General features: G+C 40.9%; 1 protein-coding gene across 5 annotated transcripts in view; it reads right to left on the bottom strand.

Annotated features, from left to right (window-relative positions):
- Positions 1–18,460, bottom strand: part of FMN1 (formin 1) — a 406,533-nt gene that overhangs the window by 134,539 nt on the left and 253,534 nt on the right. For all 5 annotated transcript variants that reach the window (XM_032856919.1, XM_032856917.1, XM_032856916.1 and 2 more), the window contains one exon: positions 15,013–15,100. In XM_032856919.1, coding sequence (XP_032712810.1) covers positions 15,013–15,100 — 88 coding nt within the window. The remainder of the gene's footprint in view (positions 1–15,012; positions 15,101–18,460) is intronic.

The raw sequence follows: 18,460 nt of genomic DNA on the forward strand, positions 1-18,460 counted from the left end.
ATTATTCTGTTCATTGGCATTACACCATGGTTTTTGGAGAAGGTAGGGATCAAGGTAAAGGGCAGGTTCCTTTCAAATTGTTTTGTGCCTTCTGTAGCTGAATCATACAAACCCCCTCATACAATTTTAACAAAGTTAATTAACTGAGCTAAGATCACGTAACTTCACAGAACACTGAGAAATGTACTTAAAATTCCTCCACGGGCCACCCTAACTTAGGGTTAATTTAGCAAGCTATTCTCAGATATGGGAGAGTGGGGAAAGAAGAGGTTAACGCGCTAGTGACAAAGTCGGCTCAGATGCCACTAAGACAAAGGAAAAATCACACTTCTAAAAAGCCCAATCTGAAATCACAAAAGAAAAATGTAGTTTGAGGGAAGAATGAGAGAATTTGCCCTCTGAGGATGGTTATTTTGTGTGTGGAGATCATAAGAATTCACAAATTTATTAGAAAGATCATGAATTTCTACATGGCTGGTGCTGTAAAAAAAAAAAAAAAATTGCCAGGAACAATGGCTCATTTCTGTGAATTCCAATATTCTCCTACAAAAATTTGCCAAGAGGAATGCAGTAAGAATAGGTAAAGGTCTACAAACAGTTACTCAGACAAGTTGTCTTCTGAACTAACCCTACGTTGTAGATACTCTATATGAGCTGCAAGCTTGGATGTAACCGAGTGATCTTAACTGATGAGAAAGAGAGTGACGTGTGGGTTGTGTTTTTGGTGAGTAAATATTTGGTTTTTAAAAGCTAATCAGTCTGGGTCCCAGATACATAGTTTGACAGGTTGTATGGTCAGCCAGTTCTTCTCCAGTGTGCTACGCAGTCGCAAAGAAACATCTAGAGGATGGGACTGAAGAACAAGTGTGGGCTCTGGGGACATTTATTTATTCATTCACCCAGCCCTTGACTAAATATTTGCTGAATGTGTATTAAGTTCTAGAAACTGTTCTAAAATGCTGTGATTATATAAATCAAACTTGTGTGAGAGGTTCAAAACACTTGATCTCATGAAATTTAGACTCAAGCCGAAAGGACGGGAAAGAAACAAGTAAATGATTTCAGGTAACAAAATGCTGTGAAGGAAGTAGAGAAATGAGCAGCATTTGATAGGAAGGTTGATGAAGGCTTCTTTGAGGAGGCAACATTTAAGCTAAGAGCTGAAGAGGTCAGTTCTGTAAATATCTGGGAGAAGAACTTTCCAGGGAGAGGTAACTGCAAAAGGAAGTTTCTTTGTCTGATGAGGGAACAAGCTCAAGGTACAGAAAAAGACCAGGATGACTGTCACTCATTATGTGATCCTGGCAAGTTCAAGTGCCCGAGCCTCAGCATATCCATAAAATGGGTCTAATATCATGTGCTGAAAATATTAAATGAGGTAATATGTGTGCATGGCATAGCACCTACAGCATGGTATGAAGTCAAAATGGTACCAACGAATGATGACCATTATGATTTTTAAATATACACATGGTCAATGTGTTTTAATGCTTGCTAATGCCCTATCTCCTTTAACACCTGGAAAGAATTAGAGAAAGCAGACTATGGAGTAGTTTGTGTTATAAATGAAACTTTCCAGAATTCATGAGTGTTTCAGTTAAGAGTCATTGCTGTTAAACCCATTTGGTCCTTCACAAAACCCTGCTTGAAGCCCAACGTCAGGAAGCATTATTAATAGTCGAGGTATATGCACAAAGAGTTGTAATGATAGAAAATAATGCCCCAAATGTCTTACAAGAAATACAAGGTACCTCTGGGTCCATTCAGAAAGTCGACCTCATCTGCGTCTCCAGTTTCCATCTTTCCCACCAATCTACCATTTGTTGTACTAACAATATTATTTTTCTAATCCACGGGTCTCAACATTTTACTTTGATATTTACAATACCTCCTATGTCTTTCCTTTAAATAGCAGGTTAAGTCCAAACGCGTTGGCCTGATGTTTAAGCCCATTCTTTTCTGGTCCCAAGCTACACTTCCAATCTCATCCCCTACCACTTGCACTTCTCCCAGCTACCCTGTGCTCCAGCTTCTTGGGACAACATAACCAGAGCTTCCTCCTTTCCTATACCTCCTCCCCCAGAGCCCAGGGGAGAACCTTCCTGCCCTGGAAGGAACCCCTTGACCTTTGGATTCTTAAATCCTCACTCTTTTCCTCTTCTGTGGCCCTGCACGGGTATTTTACACAAGGGAAAAGAGTCTAATGAAGAACCTGTATTACGGTGTGTAGCAGAACAGTTTCCCTCCTCTGTCGGACAGCAGAAGCCCTGCAATCACAGATCATCTCTATGCATTTTGACAACCCCAGCACCCTGGCATAGCCCCTGGGCTGTGACAGGGATAAAAGTGTGTAGATGCAATAGAGGCTACAGGAATCCCCCCAAATGGAGTCCTTCTGCTGGGTATCAAGAAAAGTTTCTTGATAAAGAGAGCATGGTGTCTTGGTGGGGGTGGGGGGGGGGAAGAAACTTTAAAAAGGGATAGGATTTTGAAAGGTGAAAATGTTGTCATAGGAGGGGTGTATCTGAATTAGGGTCATTTGCTCACCCCCATTAGTTCCTCGTTTAAAAAGAAAATCAAGGTTTAGTCGGTCTAGTTGTATTATCAAATCCTCAGCCACACCCTCGATGTAGATGCACAGCTTGCCCCTGATAGTCCATACCAAAAACTGATTCAGCTTCACAAGTAACTTTTCTCACTTTCAAGGAAAAAGTAAGGAAAATAGCTTTCCCTTCATTCTTAACCTCCAGTAATGTTTTGAACAGCAGTATCACGGGCGCCTGGGTGGCCCAAATGGGTTAAGCCTCTGCCTTCGGCTCAGGTCATAATCTCAGGGTCCTGGGATCGAGTCCCGCATGGGGCTCTCTGCTCAGCAGGGAGCCTGCTTCCTCCTCTCTCTCTCTCTGCCTGCCTCTCTGCCTACTTGTGATCTCTGTCTGTCAAATAAATAAATAAAATCTTAAAGAAAAGCAAAATAAACAGCAGTATTACTTAGGTAGAAAGGTTACGAGTAAAAATTCCGGTTATATTGCTTCAGGCAGACACATGAAACACCCACTTATTAATTACCATTAACCAAGCAAAATTCTTCCCAAGGAAGGACAATCTGTACATTTGGACCAAGAGCCAGTGAACACCAACTAGAAGGACATGAGATGTCTCAGATGGAAGAAGCAGATGCGGACAGAGGCTCATGGAAGGTGCAGGCGATGGCGTGTAGTTCACTTTTGGCTTGAAGAGAGCATTCATTCCCCTTTGGAGCAAGACCGGAGAATTCTAAATGCCCTGAGGAGGAGCCTCTAACGTGCTCTGTATCCAGCAGGGGGGCACTGAGCAGTTACGAGTAGTAGAGGGAACGGGACAGAGTTTTAGTCCATGGGACACGTTGAAATTTGAAAAAAACTGGTTTCAGAAGCTATTCCGGTGAACAAGAGGTAGCAAATACTGTGGAGGGAAGGCACAAGATAGAGGAGCAGGGCACGACAGAGCACTACAGAGCAGTATCACTAACCAGCTTGGGGCTGAGGAAGCTGGAGTTGAAACCACATGAGGCTTTGCATCTAGATTTGGAGGAGGGGCTTTGGGCCACCCACAGAAACAGGCAGAGAGCTGGAGAGGCCTGTTGATTTTGCCCGGAGGACCTATGGGGAGGAACAGGAGAGAGGAAACCTACTGGTGAGGGAAGAATTAGATAGACAAATTAAGGATCAACAGTAAGTATTCCACTGAGGTTTTCCCTCTTCCATGTAAGGATCTTAAAAACACAATTAAAAAAGGAAAATAAAATTCAGAGGTGGAAGAAGCATTATGAAGAGATATGCTGGTTGAGTCCAGGAGCTTAAGGAAATCATTAGAATTCTTTTATTTCTCTTCTCCAGAGTTGCCAAGGAAGGTTAGATTACTGGCCAAAGGTCTACAAAGTAAAAAGGCAGAGGTACTAGGGCTCCGTGGAGAGCTGTTTTGTATGTGCATGATTATACTTCCTACTAACTAAGAACAGTTTCAGTTCCCACACAGGGTTGGAATCAATACCTGATAATTCTGTTTCCCAAATACTGGCACAGTATCTTAGAGAATTGATTCTTGAAGGCTCTTATCATCAAACTTATAAGCCTTACATGAACCCATTTAATTATTTAACTGAGGATTACAATATAGAAGAAATCAGTCCTTGATTAAATTATTATTGGAGTTGCCTGGGATGGGGTAGCTTCCTCCATTTTAAACGTAAAAAAAAAAATGCACTCTGTCTGTCTTGTTCTATCTCTCTCTCTCTCTCTCTCTCTCACACACACACACACACACACACACACACACACACCTTTTATCTTCTAAGTTGGAGAAGCAAATCCTAGCCTACACAATTCTACAGCACACCTCAAAGCCCTGATACTGTAGTTTCAAGCCCTGCTAGCTTTTGTTCCCCTCTGTCTAGGGCTCATTATACTAACATGTCTGCAGATGGTGTCAGAAAGGTGAGGTGTCAAATCCACAAAGGGGAGACCCCAACAACTCAGTGCTACTGCACTATCAATCATTGCTGGTGGTTTTTACTTTTATCTCCCCCTTCTCCTTAGTTCTCCACACTCACACTGTCAGTTCACTTAGAATATTTCACCTACACCTCACAATATGTCGAAAGGAAATAGACACACGCTGTGAAAAGCTGGTAATTTTATTGGGTTCCTTTACCTTTAAAAATCTGTTACTTGGTCAAGTCTGGTCTCTGGGCCCCTTTTTTTGCAGGGAAATTGAGGCAAACATTTTTATGTGGTCCTCTGGTGCCTGCTCTGTACTCCAAGAATTACATACGCAAGGATCATTAGAGTAGTGTTTCGCCCATTAAGATATAATAACCGTCAGCAGGGACAAAAAGCAGATCAGTATCCCCGACTGAAACTAACAGGCACACATAAAAATTACGTGCCTGCTTCAGGCACAGGCACGGGGTCAGGGTCTCACACGATAGGGAATTTCCCTCTCCGGGTTGGAGGCGGCTTTTCACAAGACCAAGGCAAGGAGAGAGAACATGCAGGAATTCTCAGCCCTCCAGCCATTTTTTAACCCTCAACACTTTTCTATCTTCAAGTGCACCATTTGCAAATAAACAAAAAATGACTGTGCTTGCTGTCTGAAGGGCTTCTACTAAGTAAAAAACAAGCAGTTACTTAAAGGAGCTGTTCTTTTCGACCGAGGGAGCACCACTGGGCAAGAGACACGTGGAAGACTGAGGGAGGAAAGGCACACTCCTCAGTCTGTTGGATTAGCCAAAGTCAATCAAACTGTCTGAGGTGTGGGAGATGCCACAGACAGATAGGACTGGGGTGGTTTGTTAGGCTTGGACTGTTGTTGATTTTAAAGATTTTATTTACTTATTTGACAGACAGAGATCACAAGTAGGCAGAGAGGCAGGCAGAGAGAGAGGGGGAAGCAGGCTCCCCGCTGAGCAGAGAGCCTGAATCCGGGGCTCAATCCCAGGACCTTGGGATCATGACCTGAGCCAAAGGCAGAGGCTCCCAGGTGCCCCGGGCTATTGTTGATTTTAAAAATCACATCTCTGCAGCCCAGTCTATGCCTCCTTGGGTTTCCTTCCTTAAGTTGTTGGTGTGAAGATCTTGCACAAAGTGGGTGTTAATTCATTATTAAATTGTTTGCAAATGGACTAGATTTATTCTCAGCCCATGAAAGCAAAGATTAATAGGATTATTTGACTCTACTAGTAGAGGTTATTTTCTTAACAATGTTAATTTCCAAATGGCCAATGTAAAACTTGGCTATTATGCCCAAATTACTGATATTCTTAGGGCTTCCTTAACATTCAACTTGTAAGGGAAAGATAATGAAATGCGGACGGTATTAAAGAAGGCTTTGGGTTTTTAAAACTCTCTGGTAAGGGGGCACCTGGGTGGCTCAGTGGGTTAAAGCCTCTGCCTTCTGCTCAGGTCATGATCCCAGGGTCCTGGGATAGAGTCCCACATCGGGCTCTCTGCTCAGCAGGGAGCCTGCTTCCCTCTTTCTCTCTGCCTGCCTCTCTGCCTACTTGTGATCTGTCAAATAAATAAATAAAAATCTCAAAAAAAACACCAAAAACAAAAACAAACAAACAAACAAACAAACAAACAAAAAACACTCTCTGGTAAGGAGCCTGGGTGGTTCAGTTGGTTAAACATATGCCTTCAGCTCGGGTCATAATCTCAGGGTCCAGGGATCGAGTTCCGCCTCGGGCTCCCTGCTCAGTGGGGAGTCTGCTTCTCTCTCTCCCTCTACCCTCCACTCATGTGCTCTCTCTCTCTTTCAAAAATAAAATCTTAAAAAAAAAAAGAACAAAACTCTCAGGTAACCTACCCCTTAACACTCCCACAGAGCAACTACCTTGACCTCTACCAAGGAAAATGCAAGGATGTGAGGTCATGGAATGAGACAGAAGTAGAATCAGAGAGCTGAGGAAAGGCACAGCAGGAACATCCCCACAGGCTCACCTCATAACGACAGGGCCATCACGGAGAGGGATGACCAATTTATGATAAAACTGGGCATGAATGGAAAGAAGAGGGCCTGGCAGGGAGAAGGGTGGGTTGGGGGAGAGCCTGCCTCCACTGAGAGCTCTGGAACTAGGTCTGTTCGCCATTGTCAATATGCCTTCCTCTTCCCACTACAGGTCCCACTACGCCCTGCCTCTAGCACCAGGCACACCTGTGCAGACAGAGGTAAGCACAAAGCCTAGCTCTACCCAGATGAAATGCTAAGGACACCAATTATTAAAGCAGCTTGAAATAATCTCTGTCTACTACACCAGAGGGTGGGTCTCATAGGCAGACCTTACTGGGGATGAATACTTAATTAATTAATTGCCGCATATACTGGGCACTTTTTGTTTTGTTAAGTACGTGTTTTACATTTACTTGCAGGAGATGGGTGCTATTGCTGTCCCTAGTTTTACAGATGATGAAATCAAGGCATGAAGCCCCACAACTGGATTTCCTGAGCTGAGTTCCATAATCAAATTACTGGGCTATGATTGCACTTCTATTTTTTTAAGATTTATTTATGAGAGAGAGAGAAAATGAGCACATGCCTGTGAGTGGGGGGCAGGGCAGAGGGGGAGAATCTCAAGCAGACTCCCCGCTGAGAGAGGAGCAGACGGCATAGGGCTCAATCCCAGGACCCATGAGATCATGACGTGAGCCAAAGCCAAGAGTCGGGCACTCAATGGACTGAGCCACCCAGGTGCCCTGATTGCACTTCTTTGATCCTTTGTAAGTGTTAAGCTATGAATGATCACTCCACCTAAAATCCTCACCCTCTTAAAAAAACAAACAAAAAAATCAGTGAACCAGCTACACACAACAGCCTATATTGGCACTTGTCTCTAAATGGCATTGCATGCTTTTTATGGTAATCAGCAGCCTCCTCGTGGGAACCATACATAGCCCATGCTACAAAAATTTGTATATTATGCACACCCATAGCCTCGCCATTATTTATCACTAATAATTCAATTCTCATATGCTACCTCAATATGCATAATAAAACAATCCCAATTTTAATCTTTGCCAGTTATTTGCAGTTATTCAAAATAAACATGATTGCAGTTAAAATCACAGCAAGAAGAATTTCTAAAAAATAGAAATGTGGAAACTGAAAAGGCAGTGTCTGGGTGGCTCAGTCAGTTGGGCATCTGCCTTCTGCTCAGGTCATAATCCGGGGGTCCTGGGAAAGAGTCCCACATTGGGCTCCCTGATCAGCGGGGAGTCTGCTTCTCCCTCTGCCCCTGTCTGCTGCTCCCCTGCCTAGTGCTGTCACATAAATAAAATCTTAAAAAAAAAAAAAGAAAATGTAAAATATAAAAAGAAAATAGACTCTAGAGTAATATAAAGTCAAATTTTCTTGGAAAAATATGAGTAAGTGCAATTTTATACTACATGCCAGAATAGACTGAAAAGGGAAGCAAAGGCACAGAGCATGAAGAAACAAACAAAAGTTGCCTCCGGACCCATAAAACACAAGAACGACCAAGGGACCATGTGTACCATCTTCCCTACATTGCCAAATGCCTGCTAGCGTGGCGTGTTAGTTGGTGCGGACCTTAATTCGGGCTGTGATGGAAACAGGAGGCAAGCGTGAGTGACACAGTGAGCAGGAGCTTGTTGGGTGGTGGAAGACACAATAGTCATGAAAGGGACACTTATCTAATCTGTTCCAATCACTCAATCGTATAAAGCAAAACTCCCAATTCTCACCCAAGTTCGGGCATGTACTATGCCGCAAGGTGCCCACCATGCCATTTTATAGGTGCAATTAAAATTGTCCATGGTTCAAACCTCAAAGAAGGGCACAGGCAGGGAATTCACAAAACCTCCCCTCCGTCAGCCCCTCTATTCTCTGTAGGGCAGTGGAATGAGAAAGAGCTTGGGTTAAGCTGCTTCTGTTCTTCCATTAGTTCTGGTTCTTTTAAGCCAAAATTACATTCCAGGCAGATTGGATGGTCTCAGCCAGTTGCCTGAAGGTAAAGTACAAAGACTTGCCACCCTCTGCTTTCTGGACTCAGCCCGGGGGGTGAAGGAATGTACAGTGGCTAAGAAAGGGGTGGGTGGGAACCCTGCCGCTCAGGTGTTTCAGACTCAGTAGGAGGAAGAAAAAGGTGGGAAGCGAAGGGAAGGATTGGGGCTATTGTTTCCATTCACTGAGTGGTTTTTTTTTTTTTTTTTTTTAATGAGATTTTTCAATTTAGTAAGTTGATTGCCCCTGGCACCTTCATTTAGTAGGTCCACAGGCAAGGAGCCCACGTCACCTTTGCTGGGTAGACTCCTTACATGTCATCCTCACTCGTTCTTTTGCTTTCAACATCCTCTGATTTTGGGGGGCCCACTGAAATGAAGTTTTCTAATTCTAAAATCTGGTTTTAACTCATCTAAACTTGACAAAATAAACAAGTTGCCTTCCAAAGATTCCTGCAGAGAAACCCTGGAAGATAATCCATCAACAGTAAGAAAATGGCAGAGCAGACAGTTTGATGGCCAGTTCAAGTTCTCCATCAGCCATGGAAGGAGTTAAAGAGCAAGGATAGTTGAATCGGATTTGCTAAGACACTGACCTCCATAAATTATAAGAGAACTTATCAAGGGACTATTTGAAATGTGGATTTCGATACACTATTGTTAATAGTGAGTTGCACTCTATTTATATATCGACCCTTGTGATATTAGCCAATAAAAACTCAAAGCCAATAAAATTAAAGTTAGTAAGACATTTAAAAAAACATTAATCTCACTTTAGTTCATATTTCGGCATGTGTTTTATAACGTGAATATTAGTTCTGTCACATGTTACATGACACACATGGTTCAGAGAACACAGCTTGAGAAGCATGCTCTGAAACTCTTTACTGGTAGGGGTGCCCTGTAAAGACTTTGGAGACCTCCTGCCTTTAGTATGGGGTCTTCCGGGCTAGCTTAGAATGTTCCTTAGGAAAATCCTAGACAATTCATGGTGAATTTCAGATGCCTGGTAAAATTCATTCTGTTTTAGACACCCAGCATTAACCTTGACAGCGATTTCTAGAAATTATTAGGTAAAAGGGAGCAAAGTCGAGTGAGCATTCTCGGATCTGGGTTTTAGACTCCCGGCACATAACTCACTGGCATCCTTTCACATTTTGATATGAGATTCCTAAACAGAAAGATAGTCTTTGATGCAACTGAACTCCCAAACCGAGTTTCTGGGCTGGTAGAAACTAAGCTGAAAAATGTTTTATTTTGATGTTAGATTAAACATTATAAATATAAATTCTGAGTGTACGGGAAATTCCAAATGAATGCCAGGAGGTTTCTGGCACCTCGTCTATTGCAAGGCATACAGAGGTTTATGTCGAGAACAGTCAACAGCAATTTTCCATCTCCCCTGGGAAAAGAATGAGAGGAAATCACTAACGTGGAATGAAAACACTAATTTGCAATCATGTAGACAGTCACTGTGTCCAGGGATGCCAAATGCTTTTAAATACAAGTCATCCAGTTTAGCAGATGGAAAGCGGCAAGAAGTTAATCACTTATTCAGAGTTTCTCCTGGACCAAATACAGGTGCTGGGGGGGTTATGGTCAGTCTCCTGAAACCATTCTTTCCCCACAACCGAGGTCCTGCCCTGAGTCACGCAGTGCTTCCAACCTCGGTCCGTTTAGGGACTTGGCTTTCTTCTCTAAGACATCCAACACCATCTTGGGTAGGGACAAACAGATAAAAGTGGTTACCTTTTTGGTGATGTTCTATCTCCAACATAGCCCTATCTACTTCACATCAGGCTAGAGTTTTCAGATGCTCATTGAACACGTTAGCTTCAATGCCTCTAGTCATTTCAGACTCAAATCATCTACCTATGCCTTTTCTCCTTTCTTTCCAGTTTATGTTTTGGTACCATTCATTATATACATGCTTGTTGAAGCCAGAAATCGAAGGTACATATAAGACTTCTTCTCCATCACTGCTTCCTCTGATGTGGCTAAATGGAATAATTCTCTCTCCAAATAGCCCTTCTCTGTGGTCTCCCCCATATTTCTATAGACAGCCTTAGTTCTGGCCTTCACATTCATTATCTCAATCATCACAATCCCTTTCTAACAGACTGATCCTCCTTCGGTATGATTTCTGTTTCTCCACTCAACAGACACTCAAGGACCATCACCCAGGTGCTAGGCACAGTGCAAGGTGCTAGGGACACATCACTGGGCAATCTCCCTCTTGGAACTTATACTCTGGTGATGGGTGTAAATGGAAACATAAATAAAGGAGCAAGTGAGGTATTAGGTGTTGGGTAGACAAGAGAATTAACTTAGTGTAGGCTCTCTTAGGTGTCCTATGTGCCAAAACCAAGCAAGGAAAAGGAGCTCGATCTAGTGGGGTGGAAAAGCATTTCAAACAGAGGGAATGTGCAATGCTGCTCATTCAAAAAGGCTACGCCTTCAAAGACACAGAAGAAGAAAAAAACTTGGCCTTTTTAAGGAATCAAGGAGGACTGCTGTGGTTAGTGTGTGGTGAGATGGGAAGCAAGCACAACCAAGCCAAGTTGGAGGTACCAGCTTGGGCCAGAGCACGCAAGACCTTGGAGGTCTGTCTTCCACAGCCCGAGAGGCATTCTGTACTTGGAATTAGATCATAGCACCGACACTCTTGAATTGTGTCTCCCTGTTACTCATGAGATAATATCCCAAGTTTGTATGATGATATTCAGGGCCCTGCCTGGTCTGGATGCCACTTGCCTTTTTAGCCCTGTGCCCTGAAACAACCCACATTCACGTGTCATCTGTATATTCTAGCAGGCCTCCTATTCACCTGCCTTCTGTCCTTCTGTGTGTGACAACCACTGTTTTATCTTTAAGACTCATCTTAAGAATCATCATCCCATTGGGCTGCCTTGTACATGTCTCCCACCACCCCACGCACTCTTGAGAATGTTAGAGTCTGGATCTTACGTGTTGTGGTGTTCATGGGGCCTGATACAGAAATAGCATTCAATCCATGTTTCCTGAGGGAGGGAAGGCGGGAAGGCAGGAGGAAAGGAAGTGAGTTTTGCCCAAATGTACTGGAGTAGGACACATGACAGTCTGATTCTATCTATTCTAAGGTTCAGTCTACTTTTTAAAAATCAAATTATTGAAAAAAAAAAAAGAATGGCTTTTATACATGATATGTTAGCCCGATGAGTTGTAAACAAGGCTTAATGATCACAGAAATTCTTAGAAAAAATGCAACATGGCATAAAGGAGCACACTGGCTTTCTGTAAGACCTGGAGGTACAGAGCTTCAGAATCCCACTTCTTCAATATACATCATAGGCTCATAGGCAGTGTCTCGTGGACAATGGAAGAGTGGCCACCTTTACAAATGAGGAAGACAAGGTTTTGTTTTTTTTTTAAGATTTTTTTTTAAATAAAGATTTTATTTATTTATTTGTCATAGAGAGAGCACAAGCAGGCAGAGTGGCAGGCAGAGACAAAGAGAGAAGCAGGCTCCCTGCTGTACAAAGAGCCCGATATGGGACTCAATCCCAGGCCCCTGAGATCATGACCTGAGCTGAAGGCAACGGCTTAACCAACTGAGCCACCCTGGTGTCCCACAAGGTTGCTTTTTAAGAGCTGAACCGGAAATAAGTGGATTATCCAGCTATGGGGGGTAACATATGTGAACAGACATACCCAAAACCATTATCAAGGTGACTACACTGTCATCCCAGCAAGGGGGGAAAGAGCATAAACAAATACACAGAGAGAGGAGAGGCAAGTGATATGGATGCAGTGATGAACAGATGTGATCAACAGTTTCATCACGGCGAAGGAAAATTCTTTTCCTTAAGTGAATATGCTCACTTTTGGGGTTCTACATCAGCTCCTCGTGAGTTTGGGAAATGCAAGTTAGAGCGTCTGTCTTTGTGCTTTGACAAAGATGACCATATGACCACAGGCTGAAGAACAGCCTTGGCACTCTGGTCATTTCACCAGGGCTGATGTGCTGTGTGACCTTGCCTGGCTGCCAGCTGGCCAGCCCCAGTCAGATCTCAAGGCAGCCCCTCTCACGTTAAAACACACGTTCTGGGCCAACATCAGCACCGGGACTCCTTTCATCAGGATGACAACACAAGGCCAAGTGCATTCCATTCACGACCAGACACAGACTCAGCACGAAATGTAACTGACACAGCTTGGGCTCCTAAGTGACCTTCGGATGCCAGTGTCAGTCAAATGATTCTAAAGAAAAATTAAGCTCGGGTTTTATTCATCTGGAATGCATTACTGAATGAAGACATGGAATAGAGGTGACTTTTTTTTTTTTTTTTTTTTTTTTAGAACTTAGGAGCCAACTCTGTGGTGGGGAATGGAGGTGCCTGGAATAGGAGAAAGAACTAGATGACGAGTCCTAGAAAACTGTGATGCTACAACTGACATTTCCAATGCTGACATGTAAATTCGCCATGGCTTCACGTGAGCATGCTTTTGCCAAGAGGAGAGTGCTGGGAAAAGCAGGGCTGAACTAACCTTTCACCTCACTCATAATGAACATTCGCTCCAATGAAACTGGGGTGCCATGGGAAGGAGGTTTGTAGTCTGGAGGTGGTAACTGGAATACGACACGGCCGGGACGACTCTGGTCTCATGACAACCTGACACTACATCAAGATGTGCCTAAAAAGAACTGAATCGAGTCTCAAGTGCTGTTGCCAGTACGAAAACTCGTAGCCATGGCGCCGCATATCATGGTGATGAACCCAGGCATCTAACCTCGGAAGAAGACTGTGGTTTAGGAAACAACCCTGCCGCTAGAGGTGGGGAGTTCCTTTCCAAACTCAGACTACATCCAAAAAGCTCATCTCTCTGAAAAAAGACGATCAGCTTTCCTGCTGATTTATCTGTTTCATTTTTTTCATTTTGCCTTTACAGTCATGTCACCATTCCCTGGTTTGAATATACGAGAAACTCAAGTCTTCCAGAAGATCTGGCCTCTAAAATCACTGAAGGATCCCTTTCTCATATTTTGATGGTGGATCCTTTAGCTGCCCAGCCCAAATTCAAGTCCCCTCCTGCAACATTTTTTGAGGTTTCATATTCATTCTTCGGTATTTAGTTCCACTTAATTAAGCTGAAATATTACAGATAGACAGCTTGTTTGCATCCTCTGTGACCATCAACTAATTCAGAGTATTTTTAGTTTTATGGGGAGTTTTTTATGTTTGCAATAAAGCAAAATTTTAAACCCTTAGTGTGTGCCTAAGTGTCTTTTGGTTTGGGACCTCTGCAAGTCTTATGCTGTGTACCTGTGTAAAACAAACTTGAGGCAACAGTAAAAACCTGAAGGGCAATGTGGTTTGAGAGTGTCTCCACTTTAAACCCATGTTGAATTCGACCAAAACCATCTATGGGAGATTGCATTACTATTCAGAAAATATTATCAATGACATGTCAAAATAAAGATTTACATTTAATTGATTACTAAGAAAGAGTAGTACTGTTTTCATGCAAGACATAGATTTCAAAAATGTAAGATGGTTTTTGATCTATTTTTCTAGAGACTAAGAAAAATACATGTAAGTAAAATTTCCTTTTTTAAATGTTGTATTTCAAAGTGAGCCAAAGATAACCACGTTGAAATAGCATCATTTGAAAAAAAGGAAGGGATTAAGAAACAATGACATGAACAAGTAGATGAAGAAGCAAAGTGTTTCACCATAGAAATATTCCAGCTAATGAAGAAGAAGTGATGGAGTTAGTGTATCGTTATTTTGCAAACTTCTAATGAAATAATGAACCCAGGCAAAGATCTTTAGTGTCCACTAACAACATAAAGAAACAAATAGATATTATGTATTTCTTGATACAATATGCAATAGCATTTATGAAGTCTTCTTCCTCTACTAGGATCAAGACTGTAGATCAAACTAACAGTTTACATATGGAACCACAAGGGACAGAAAAACATAGTAAGTAAAAATATGGCAATACAATCAGAAAATTGAAAATGTGGGGAAATCCACAGGACAAATGACTTGGTTTCTTAAAAAAAAAATTAATTACAAAGGAAAAAAAGATGGAGTGCAGAAAGTTCTAGATTAAAAGAAAACCAAGAGACACGCAACCAAGGTAATGCATGAAAGTTGTTTGGATCCTCATTCAAACTAATTATAAACAAATGGATGAATTGGTGAGTATATAGTTGGGGAAATCAGAATTACATATATGATGATATTGAGAAATTATTGTAAATGTTTTTAAATGCCTGACAATTGCACTGGAATTATTTTAACTTTTTATCAGTGTTCTGACATTTTTAACAGAAGAATTATAAAATGTCTAGGATTTGCTTTATAATAGTCTAGCTGGTGAGGGACAGTATTTCAGATGAAACAAGAGTGAGTTGGTACACTGGGTTTACTATGGGATTCTAACTGTTTATAGGCTTGAAACTTTTCACAATAAAATGTTGAAAAATATTAATGTTGGAAAAACAAAAGTGATGGAGAAGACTTACCCTGCTGGATATCCTTCATTTCTAAGTGCAAACTCGATATCAAGATTCCCACAGTTTGAGATCGTTTTCCATCTAATAATTTGATGATCTGGAATTTAAAAATAAAATTGATACAAGTTCAAATGACCATGTAATCAATCTTTCAGAAGCATATCAAAATCATCAAGATTTTTAGATACTCCGAGGAACTAAACTGATGCTACAGTCACTCTATTTTAATGATATTTTAATTTGAAAGTGACTTATCTACAACTAAAGAAACTTTAAAAAATGAAGGAGAAACATCATGCCAAACTTTGCCAATCTAATACAAGCACTGAAATCTTTATGACATTGTACTCCAATCTTTTTATTTAAACACTTATTAACACAACTATAATTGTAACGTATATATAATTTTATATCCAACTTCTCCACTTATCATTGGCACATTTCCACATTGCTACTTCTTAGGTCACTTCAGAGCCTCCAATTTTTTGGCTGTGTCATCTGCCCAGTGGTTTAGGGGAAAGATCAGCGTGATCACAGCTCAGCTGTCTACCAGTGATGCAGCCTTGGAAAAGGCCAGTTTCTTCATCCCAGAGTTGGGATGACTGTATTTAATTCGTACATTTATTCTAAAAATTACAGGACGTAATATATGTAAAGTACTCATATAATATATTCTTTTTTTAAAAAGATTTTATTTATTTATTTGACAGAGATCACAAGTAGGCAGAGAGGCAGGCAGAGAGAGAGGGGGAAGCAGGCTCCCTTCTGTGCAAAGCCCGATGTGGGGCTCGATCCCAGGACCCTTGGATCATGATGAGAGCCGAAGGCAGAGGCTTTAACCCACTGAGCCACCCAAGCGCCCCCATATAATATATTCTTAACACAGATTATTTAAATAAAATTTCCCTGTCTTGGAGAATTGAGTTGCTTCATATTTGTGCTATTTTTAACATAAATAATATTTTATACATTAGGCCTTAATTTTAATTTCTTTTTTTTTATATATTTTTTTTAAGATTTTATTTATTTGTCAGAGAGAGAGGGAGAGAGAGCGAGCACAGGCAGACAGAATGGCAGGCAGAGGCAGAGGGAGAAGCAGGCTCCCTGCCGAGCAAGGAGCCCGATGTGGGACTCGATCCCAGGACGCTGGGATCATGACCTGAGCCGAAGGCAGCTGCTTAACCAACTGAGCCACCCAGGCGTCCCAATTTTAATTTCTTAAAATTGTTCTTTTATGATAATACAGATATGTCAAAACTTTACAGTCTTCTTATAAACTCCAAATACCGCATCACCAATTATGGAGGGAGAGCTTTTCGTAGTTTTGGTTTCTCTATACCTAGTAAGCCAAATCAGTTCCTTCTAACACATCACACAGTGGCCACTAAGGAGCGGGGGGGGAAAGACCTTTTCTCTCATGTGACACAGCTACAAAAGTCAATAGGGAATGCACACAAAATATCACCAAATCTTAAGTTTTTAAACACACTTCGCTGGGTAAATACAAATTAAACTAAACAGCTATGCTTCCCCTTCCACCTAGGTCCTTACAAACTTACCAAAATATAGTGAAGATACAGTAATATGGTAAGAAACATCTGCATTTATATTGGTACTAGACTAGCTGAATTGCTTGTTGGTTGACTATAAGGAATAACAGAGTTTGTTCCAAGATGGTCTAATTACCGATCTTTCAGTCAATCCTGAATCAGTTATTGCCAGCCCTTTATCTTTTCTTTCCCTGCTCAGAATGGCTACTTTTATATAACTATTAGACCTAAAATATAGTAAATACCAAGCTTTCATCAAGATAAAAGGAAATCTCATTTTTTAGTCCAATGTGTTTAATAACGTCAGCATTAGGCTTAAAGAAAGATTCTTTGGGGATACAGAATTTCAAGAGTTTTTTAAAAGAAATAAGATCGGTACTTGGACTTTTAATTTTTTTATATGAAAGCAACAGAGAAAAAGATTATATATATAATCAAACATTTTCTTTAAAAATGCAATTTCTGGCTTATTCTTAGATTGAGAACACAAATTTAAAATGAAATGACTTTTAAAAGCCCAATACAAAATTAAGAAAAGACACATAAGTTTCATGTAAATATCCAGCCATGCACTCATTCATTCAACAAAAACCTGCTGTGACTCTTTTATGTGCTTGGCACAGCTTTGGACTCTGAGGATATGGAGGTGACCCAGACAGATCAAGTCCTTGCTTGTCCTTGTGAAGTCTGTAGAGCTTAGTTATCTTAAAAAAAAAAAAAAAATCACTTTGGCTTTGTTTTTCTTTCTCAAGACTGCTTTGGGATTTGAGGTCTCTGATGATTTCATTCACATTTTAGGAATTTTTGGTTCTATTTCTTTGAAAAAAATGACATTGGAACTTTGATAGGGATCGCACTGAACCTGTACATTGCTTTGGGTAGTACGGACATTTTGACAATATTAATTCTTCCAATCCATAAGCACAGAATATCTTTCTATTTAATTGTGTCTTTCTTCCATCAGTGTCTTAAACTTTTCAGTGTATAGTCTGTCACCTACCTCCTTGCTTAAACTTATTCCTAGATACTTTATTCTTTTTGATATAATTATAAATGGGTTTATTTTCTTAATTTCTGGGATCATTCACTGCTAGTATATAGAAATGCAACATATTTTTCTCTATTCATTTCATACCCTGAAACTTCATTGAATTCATTTACTAGTTCTAATAGTTTTGGGGTAGAGGCTTTAGGGTTTTCTATATATAAATTAAGGTTATCTGTAAAAAGTGACAGTTTTACTTCTTCCTTACCATTTTGGATGCCTTTTATTTCTTTTCTTTGCCTAATTCCTCCTAATTTCTTTGCCTAATTCCTCCTTTCAGTACTACGTTGAATAAAAGTGGCAAGGGAGGGTATCCTTGTCTTGATCCTGATCTTGGAGGAAAGCTTTCAGCTTTTCAGCCTTGAGTATGATGCTAGCTGTGGGCTTGTCCTATGTGGCCTTTATTATGTTGAGTTGTGGTCCTTCTCTACCCACTTTGTTGATAGCTTTTATCATATCTGGTTGTTGAATTTTGTCAAATGTTTTCTCTGCATCTATTGAGTTGATGACTTTTATCTTCCACTTTGTTAATGTGATGTATCGCACTGGCTGATTTATAGATATTGAACTATCCTTGCATCCCTGGAATAAATCCCACTTGATCATACTATCTGATCCTTTTAATGCATTGTTGAATTTGGTTTGTTAGTATTTTGTCAAGAATTTTTGCATCTATGTTCATCAGAGATATTGAGCAGCTATTTCCTTTTTTTGGTGGTGCCTGTGTCTGGTTTCAGTGTCAGGGTAATGCTGGACTTGTAAAATGAGTTTGGAAGCATTCCTTCCTCTAATTTTTTGGAAGTCTGAGAAGGATAGGCATTAAACCTTCTTTGAATGTTTGGGAGAATTCACAGTGATCCCA

This window comes from Lontra canadensis, unplaced genomic scaffold, assembly GCF_010015895.1.
Source record: "Lontra canadensis isolate GAN:19392208 unplaced genomic scaffold, GSC_riverotter_1.0 scaffold12, whole genome shotgun sequence".
NCBI classification, from domain to species: Eukaryota; Metazoa; Chordata; class Mammalia; order Carnivora; family Mustelidae; genus Lontra; species Lontra canadensis.